The 10,000-nt window shown below is 34.1% G+C and overlaps 2 protein-coding genes across 2 annotated transcripts in view; one reads left to right on the forward strand and one right to left on the reverse strand.

Moving 5' to 3' along the window:
* Nucleotides 1–10,000, reverse strand: part of LOC137615243 (excitatory amino acid transporter 3-like) — a 1,014,688-nt gene that overhangs the window by 790,424 nt on the left and 214,264 nt on the right. The window lies entirely within an intron of this gene.
* LOC137615241 (probable serine/threonine-protein kinase kinX) overlaps nt 9,528–10,000 on the forward strand; it is a 40,101-nt gene continuing 39,628 nt past the window's right edge. Inside the window, exon 1 of the mRNA XM_068344949.1 lies at nt 9,528–9,779. Within this exon, the coding sequence (XP_068201050.1) occupies nt 9,701–9,779 (79 nt within the window). The 5' untranslated portion in view covers nt 9,528–9,700. The remainder of the gene's footprint in view (nt 9,780–10,000) is intronic.

Below are 10,000 nucleotides of genomic sequence, written 5' to 3' on the forward strand. Positions count from 1 at the left end.
ACAAATTCAATACAGATCTATTATAAAGTAGTAACTACCATAAAATTATTCAATATATTTTTCAAATGACAAATATATTTTGATATTTTTAATATAAGGAAGTTTTTATTTCCTTTCTTTCTCTTCTCATAGATGATACCTCGCCTGTCAGTTGTTCTCGGTTTGTTCAAGAAATAGTTACCAGATCTCTGGTTTGTTAGGCCGGAGCCACTTGTCTTGGACCCTCCTGACTATGATCCTAATAGGTCGGTGGGACTGACAACCTAATTCACCTAATGCCCTATCAAGCCCGACCCTAATGAAAACAATAAATAAACAGCGAAAAGAATAACAAAAGTTAATCCTCAGGAACGAAATAACACATTTCATGAACAGAAAGAAGAAGAAATACAGGATAAAGGTTCAAGAACCCCCCCCCCCCACCGACAGAACTAACGAGGTCAATATTCAGTAAAAAAGCAAAAAGGCCATGATTGTAATGCCATATTCACTTCAGGTTGAGAAATTCTGTGAATCATTGAACGCTGATTTTTTCAGCCACCAACGACTAGAGATCGGTTGAAAATAAAATAATTTTGAAGCAAGACCAATTAATCACTGTAATTTGTCAATAATTATACCGTCACTTGTCATTCAATATGGTAATTATTCAAAAACTGACCTATTAAGAAATATTGATAAAAAATACATTTAAGATACATCACCTTTTTACCAGTAAATTTCTCTCCAGGAAGATGGCATAAATTTCACAGCACAAAATTACAAACACCAAAGAGATTACAAAACCCTTATTAAAGAGGAGGAGGACTGACAAATGTAACAAGCAATAGAGGTGCAGATATTGATAGTGATCACCAGATCCTCAATGCTACACAATGAAATAAAAACAAAGCATCCAACAGAAATGTAGATAGAACACCTAGGTTTAATACAACTGAGCTTCTAGAAGACAAACACAGAGAAACATTTACAATTGAATGTAGGAATATATTTGCAGTCTTAGAGACTTTTAAAGACAATGAACAGATGATTAACGAAGAGTGGTGTGATATAAAAAAGATAATCGGTCACTTGGCGGTAAAGTTTTGGGATATGGAGTTTCAAAAAGAAAGCCATGGATATCAAATGATACTTGGGATACTATAAAAAGGAGAGACAGAAGTTGATTGCTGAAAGTTTTCAAGGAAGTAATGAAAACTACAAGGTAGAGCATGCTAAATACCTCAGTATTGATAGTGAGGTCAAAAAGAAAAGCCATAAATGACTGGAGAGAATATTTAGACAGGAAAGCTGATAAGGCTGATAAGGCTAAGAATTCAAGGAGTGGCTAGGTGTACGATCTCTCATAGAATTATCAATGAAATCTCACCAGGGGCAAAGAAGAACAAGCATATACTCATCATAAAGAGAGGTTGATCTGTTGTGACAAAAAAAAGAAGAAGAAAGACAACGTTGGATGGAACACGTTAGTGAGGTCATGAATAGGAGATATGAAGGGAATAATTTGATTGATATTCATGAGGCTGATGAAGACTTTGATGTGCCCAAAAAATGAACTCAGTGTATTTAAAGTTAAAGCTATCATTAAAAAACGTGGAGGAGATGGAAAACTCAGACTACTTAAAAAATATCATTTTGTAGAATGAGACATCAAGAGGTAAAACCTGATGAATGTGAGTTAGGAGTGTTGGTGAAAATAGCAAAAAAGCAGTCAAACTAGTTGCAATAATTACAGAGGCATCACAATTACTGTACGTAAGTTGTCATGAAAATATGTAGTATGTTTATTCTAAAGAGGCTAGAGAGAAAGACTGAAGAAAAGATGGGAGATGACCAAGCAGGATTTAGAAAAGGTAAAAGTTGTACTAACCAAATTATCATTTTGAGACATGTTGTACAGCAATGAGTAAAATATAGAAACCTAGTTTTGATGGCATATGTGGACTATGGAAAAGCCCTTGATAGTGTGCAACGACCAGTTTTGTGGAGTCCTTCGTTATTATGGAGTTCCTACTAAATATGTAAATTTGATTGCGTCTATTCATGAGCATAGCAAGTGCAAAGTTAATGGAGTTAGTGGAGTCCTATCAAATTAATTTCCAGCGAATAGTGGAGTACTCCAAGAGAATATGTTGTCACCTATGTTGCTTATCCTCTTAATGCATAGAACAGTAGGGGATGGTGGAGAAGGATTGGACAAGATTGGTAATAGGAAATTAGCTGACCTAGAGTATGCTGATGACACTGTCCTTATTAGCAGAACACCTCCAGATATTTAACTGGGCTCCACAAGGCACTAGAAGAGTTGAAAGACCCCGGCCTACATAGCTGAGGACTATGAAGCGTGAAGTAGATGATGAATGGAGAATTATTGAATAAAAAGGTCAGGATAGAGACGACTGGCAATATCTAATTGAGGCCCTTTGTGTCAATAGGCGTAAGAGATAATGATTGTGTACATACACACAAACATACACACACACACACATATATATATATATATATATATATATATATATATATATATATATATATATATATTATATATATATATATATATGCACACACTTATCTGAAACACACGCACACACACACACACACATATATATATATATATATATATATATATATATATATATATATATATATATATATATATAATATATATATATATATATATATATATATATATAAACACACTTATCTGAAACACAGGTTGACACCTTTCTTTATGCCCTAACACTAAAGCATGAAATAATTTCTTGGTTTCACTTTCTGTTAATATAAGTAAGTGTTCCTAGCTTATGCAGAAATTCGTTGTAAACTGACTGTTGACAGGCACGACACCAATACGCATCAACTGTAAATTCAACGATCTCATTCATATTTAATACAATTCAAGACATACGGAACACATCAAATAAATTGCAAGATTGGTATGCCTTTCACCAAAAAAAAAAAAAAGAAGAAAAAAAAAAAGGATATGGCAATATCTCTCGTGTGCAGAATTCAATATACACGATACATCTGAAATAGATTCCCAAACTAAACGCTTTCCTGCAAGGCAAAAACAAAAATAAAAAATAAGGTGATGAAAAAGATCTGTAAGAAAATCGTCTTGAAATCCACGTTAGGCAGAATGCTAATAGGGAAGGACTTCCTGTTGAGTGAACCTATAATCATTACGTCACAATCCACAACGGACTAGGATCACCTAACAGTGCAAGTAAGCAAGTGATTGAATGCAAATGTTTCGCAAGGACTTGATGAATTCACAACATATTGTAAACTACTGAGACTGCATATAACATGAAGGTGTGTGCCAATCACCTTTCATTCATCTGACCATACAAATAAACGGGGATATGCCAGGTTTCAACTATCAAATTAGCTATCACCATTAAGTTATCATTTATCATTGTAATTCAGAAAGAAAATACTACCACTTTACAGCGTTTTAAAGCTTTCAAAGCTTTCATTCCCAGTCACATGATGTACTCAAATCTCCAAGCAATATATTATCATATTTAGTACTTGAAACTTTACCATGAGGGTATCAGGAAAATTTGTTACGTGTAGTGAATGAGATATAAATACAAAATGCAAAGTAATATAATTATAAACTTTAAAATATCGAACAGAATACTGTTATGTATATTGTATGTCTATATTTATATATATATATATATATATATATATATATATATATATATATATATATATATATATATATATATATATATATTATATATATATATATATATATATATACATATATACATATACAAATATATACATATACTGTATATACATATATATACAGTATATATATATATATATATATATATATATATATATATATATATATATACATATATACATATATATAAATAAATATATCATCTCTTCCTACGCGTATTGACGCAAAGTCCCTCGGTTAGATTTCGCCAGTCGTCTCTATCTTTAGCTTTTAATTATATACTTCTCCATTCATCATCTACTTCGCGCTTCATAATCCTTAGCCATGTAGGTCTGGCCTTCCAACTCTTCTAGTGCCTTGTGGAGCCGAGCTCGACGTTAGGTGAACTAATCTCTCTTTTTTTTTGGGGGGGGGGGGTTGAAGAGCATGCCCAAACCATCTCCATCTACCCCTAATCATGATCTCATCCACATCTGGCACTCGAGTAATCTATCTTATAGTTTCATTTCTAATCCTGTCCTACCATTTAACTCCCCAAATCATTCTGAGGGATTAGTTCTAAAATTCACTAAATATTTTGGAGATTGTTTCGTTGTCATACCATGACTCATGTCCATAGAGTAACACCGATCTCACTAAACTGATTTTTATATGTAATTTCAGGCGATTTGATTTCCAAATTTTACTTAACATAGCCATTGTCTGGTTTGCTTTTTTCAATCGTTCACTAAACTCTAATTCTAAAGACCCTATATTGGATATCATAGTTCCCAAATTCGTAAATGATTCTACCTCATTAATCCTTTCTCCTTCCAATGAAATTTCATCTACTATTGCTTATTCCATTCTCATGATCTCTGTCTTTCTTCTATTTATCTTCAGCCCAGCCTTGTGTAATATTCCATGCATTCTGGTAAGCAAGCATTGCAAATCCTCTGGTGTTCTGCTAACTAGGACAGCATCATCAGCATACTCCAATTCTGCTAAATTCCTATTACCAATCCAGTCCAATCCTTCTCCACCATCTCCATCTGTTCTATTCATTACAAAATCCATGAGGAGGATAAACAACATAGGTGAAAACACATTCCCTTGGAGTACTCCGCTCTCCACTGGAAATTAATTTGAAAAGTCTCCATTAACATTAACTTTGCACTTGCTATGCTCATGAACAGTCTTAATCAAATTTACAATTTAAGAGTAATTCCATAATAACGCAAGACTCCAAAAATTGGTCTGTGCACACTATCAAAGGTTTTTTTCATAGTCCACAAAGGCCATCTAAAGTGGATTTCTAAATTTTACATATTGCTGAACAAGTCTCAAAATGAAAATTTGGTCATTGCAACTTCTACCTTTTCTAAATCCTGCTTGTTCATCTCTCAGCTTTTCGTCAATCTATCTATCCAGTATCTTTACAATAAGCATACTATATATTTTCATAACTGATGTAAATGTTATGCCTTTATAATGACTGCAATCACTCAGGTCTCCTTTTTTTGCCATTTCCCAATTCATCAGGTTTTGCCTCTTCATGCCACTCTCTACAAAATAATCTTGTAAGTAGTCTGGGAGTCACTTCATTTTCGGCCAGTATCATCTCAGCTGTTATTCCATCATATCCAGGGGCTTTCCATCTCTTTAGTGTTTTGAGGATAGTTTTCAACTTCAAACACGCTGCATTCATTCATGGGCATATCAAGTTCTTCATCAGCTTCAGGTATATCAATCAAATTATTACCTTCATATCTCCTATTCATGACCGCACTAAAGTGTTTCATCCAATGTTGTCTTTCTTCATCAAAAACTGTTATAATAGATCCATCTCTCTTTTTAATGGGTATATGCTTCTTCTTTGCCCCATAGAGATTTCATTTATAATTCTATGAGCAATTCTCATACCATAGCCATTTCCTGAATTCATAGCCTTGTAAGCCTCATCTGCTTTACTGTCTAAATATTCTCTCCAGTAATTAATAGCTTTCCTTTTGACTTTACTATCAATACTGGAATACTTAGCATCCTCTACCTTGTAATTTTCATTACTTTCTCGAAAACATTCTACAATTAACTTCTGTCTATCTCCTTTTTATAGTATCTCATGTATTATCTGATATCCACGGCATTCTCCTTGTAACTATGTCCCAAGACTTCACTACCAACTGAGTGATGTATGTTCTTAATATCACGCCATTCTTCATTAATTGTCTGCTCTTCATCTCTTACTCTCTGAAATTGCAAAACGATTCCTACATTCAATTGCAAATGTTTCTATGTGTTCTTCTTCTTCTAAAAGCTTAGTTGTATCAAATCTAAGTATTCTATCTACCTTCTGTAGGTGCTTTCAGTTTTAATTTCAGTGTGGCAATGAGGAGCTGGTGATCACTACCAATACCTGCACCTCTATACCTTCTTACATTTCTCAAAGTCCTCCATCTCTCTTCATTAATGGCAACGTGGTCTATTTGATTTTTGTAATTGCTACATGGCGAAGTCCATGTATACTTGTGGATGTCCTTTTGTTGAAAAAGAGTACCTCCAGTGACAAGACTTTTGGCTGAACAGAAACTTATGAAAAGTGCTCCACTTTCATTTGCAACTTCGGCAAGACCCTCGCCACCCATCACATTCTCTAACCCTTGATTATTTCTTCCAACATAAGCATTGAAGTTGCCAATCACAATTTTCATATCTCATCTTTCCTTTCTTCAGAGGAATCATTTGTTGGGGCATAGCAAACTATAATACTCATATTGCAGTGCTTTGATTTGAACTTTGTTAATAACAATCTACTATTTACAGCTTTCCACTCGGTTAATGCCTTTTCTGCTCTTGGTGTCATCTTCATTCCCACCCCTTCTCTTCCAACTCTGTCTGATCTTCCTGAGTAGATATATATATTGCCTTGGTCTAAAGTTTCCTTAACAATCCACTTACAACGTGTTTAACTTAGGGCCAAGCTATCCAAACTATATTTCATAAATGCTCTCTCCACTTGCTGTAACTTCCCAATCTGATTTACAGTTCTAACATTCCAATTACCTGTTTTAAAATTTCTTTAGTATTTATAAACCAAGAGATTCTTTGCACCCCGCTACACCCTGACTGGGGGCCATTCTTTCATCTTCTCTTTTCATGACTGACTAAATCCATATATAGAGGATTCACTGGCTAGATACATCAAAGGATAGCTAGTTCCTTGTAATGCGCAGTGCCTATGTAACTAAGGCAAGTGACCCCTGCCAGTCCATACTAATTCTAGTAAGATCAACTGCCTGGCATCAGGGGTAAAAGCCAAAGAGACAGTTTTCCATCGCCTTAAACCCAATCCGTCACCCTGCTGCCAGTGACTTCATTGAGATTTAGAATGGCAATTCCTCCACACCCAAAGTTCTCGTTACACCACCAAGTTGCTCATCCAGTTATACAAGTATGTATGTATGTATGTATATATATATATATATATATATATATATATATATATATGTATATATATGTAGTTTTATATATATATAGTTATATATATATATGTATATATATATATATATATATATATATATATGTAGTTAAATATATATACATACAAGTATATGCGTAAAATATAGAACTCCACTTTTCATGGCATATGGGGACTATGTAAAAACCTTTGATAGTGTTCACTGGCCAATTTTAGGGAGAGTTCTGCGTTATTATGGAATTGCTCTTAAATATGTAAATTTGATTAAGTCTGTTCATGAGCATGGCGAGTGCAAAGTTAATGTTAATGGAGTCTTATCAAATGAATTTTCAGTCACCTATGTTGTTTACCCTCCTCAAGTATTTTATTATGCATATAACAGTCAGAGATGGTGGAGAAGGATTGGACTGGATTGGTAATATTAATTTAGCGGACCTAAAGTATGCTGATGATGCTGCCCTTGTTAGTAGAACACCTTAGGATTTGCAAAGCTTACTTACCAGAATGAATGAAATATCACATGAGGTTGGGCTGAACGTTAACAGAAGAAAGCCAGATATCAAGAGAACGGAATATGCAATAGTAGATGAAATTTCATTGGAAGGAGAAAGGATTAATGACGTAGAATCATTCAAGAAATTTGGAACTATGATATCCAATATAGGGTCTTTAGAATTAGAGCTTAGTGGAAGATTGAAAAAAGAAAATCAAACAATGGCTATATCAGGTAAAATTTAGAAATCAAATCGCCTGGAATTACATAAAAAATCAGACTATATCAGTTTAGTGAGATCGGTGTTACTCTATGGACATAAGTCATGGTATGACATTGAAACAATTGCCAATAGATTTAGTAAATTTGAGAACAAAGCCCTTAGTAGGATATTGGGAGTTAAATAGCAGGACAGGATAAGAAATTAAACTATTAGATAGATTACTCGAGTGCCAGATGTGGATGAGATCATGGTGAGGGGTAGATGGAAATAGTTTAGGCATGCTCTTCACACTCCCCAAGAGGGATTAGTTTACAAAACGTTCAGCTGGGTTCCACAAGGCACTAGAAGAGTTGGAAGACACAGACCTATATGTCTGAGAACTATGAAGCGGTAAGTAGGAGATGAGATGAAGAAGTATTTAATTAAAAGCTAAAGATAGAGACGACTGGCGAAATCTAACTGAGGCCCTTCGCATCAATGGGCATAGGAGGAGATGATGATATATAAATAAATGAATGAATAAATAGATAAATATATATAAAAATATATATATTTACACATATATATACATATATATACACACAATAAATAAATAGCTATATGTATACATTTATATGTAAATATATATACACATATATATATATATATATATATATATATATATATATATATATATATATATATATATATATATATATATACTCGCCTGAGACAGAAGGAATCGACTACAAGAGAAATGAAGCATTCCGGGTGATAAAAAGCAAGCCAGATGAGAGGGGGATGATGATGGCGGGTGGATGGCCGGGGACTAAGTATAAATGTTAGCCGGGAAATAACTCGAACAAGATACAATTATTCGCCATTATTAATGTTCAAAATGTGTACGTACTCTTAGTACTGTATGAGAAGAAAGGTCATAAAATAAACGAGCAACCTTCCACATAGTAGAAGGGATATATATCTGTAAAGACAAGAGGTACAAGTAAAAACATGGAATAAAATGTATGTAAATACATAAATGAAATATATACTGGACATTTCATTGATTTGAAATGTTCCAGCTATCTTTAAGGGAAATGACAAAAAATCAGAGTATGTAATCTTGTGAGGTTTTTTTTTCTCTGCTTCGCTCAAACATTTGTGTGGAAATTATGTTAAAGCAGGTAAAAACTCCTGATCGTGTCATTCAATATAAGACGAGCATTCATCTTGTATTTGTATAATCCCATCATCATACTGGTTATTACATTTTGTAAATATACATTGAGTTTACACGTTACAAAAATACTTTAACAATTTGAATAAGTAATCTTTTTTCATCTTATTGGATTTAATCTTTTTAATGAACATCACAGCAACTTTAACCGAAAGATTACACTTGATAAGGAATTCTTAGAACTACTAACGGCACTGATATGCAGTGATCGGAAACACAAGATAACTGAAAACCAATGTAAGCTGATAACATGAACATTGTGTAGAAATCCGATGGAAGATATTTAATAAGAGGAGCAACACCCTGCTGTGATAGTGTTATAAACAACGAGGGGCTAATTACATCATGGGACTCTCAGACAAATTAGTCATTCAAAGATTTATGTAGAGGAACCATTCTTCATTCTTCAGAAATTCTTGGTCATAAAACCAAGTCCGATACTCTATTAATAATAAGTAACAAACGTAGCTATCGGCCCTTATCTTATCTTTCACAACAAAGCCCACAGTCAATTCGCAAGTATCCCAGTATACCTTAACCCCTTTCACATTCATTCACGATGTAGTGACAAAAGACCATGGTATACAGGGACTTATTTGTGACAATTTACGATGAAGTTCACAGCTGCTACGATCTTAGTATTTGGCGTTACTGTTACCGTCACTGGAAGGAACACGGATAAGCTATCAGGTAAGATACATGGATAAGCAAAGAACGCTGTAGTGGGTACCAGGTAGGGTGGCTAAGGCCTTAGGCTTAGGACAAGCAACATCACCTCAAAAAAAGATTATCTTAGAACAGGGTGGTTGGCGACCACTAAAAGCATTTCATTTTAAGAGAACCCCATAAGCAAAATGCATCTAATATGGAGTTTGAGAATTATCCTGCCGTCTCCGGTCCCCTACTGTCAC

The sequence above is a fragment of the Palaemon carinicauda genome, chromosome 21 (assembly GCF_036898095.1).
Source record: "Palaemon carinicauda isolate YSFRI2023 chromosome 21, ASM3689809v2, whole genome shotgun sequence".
In the NCBI taxonomy this organism is placed as follows: Eukaryota; Metazoa; Arthropoda; class Malacostraca; order Decapoda; family Palaemonidae; genus Palaemon; species Palaemon carinicauda.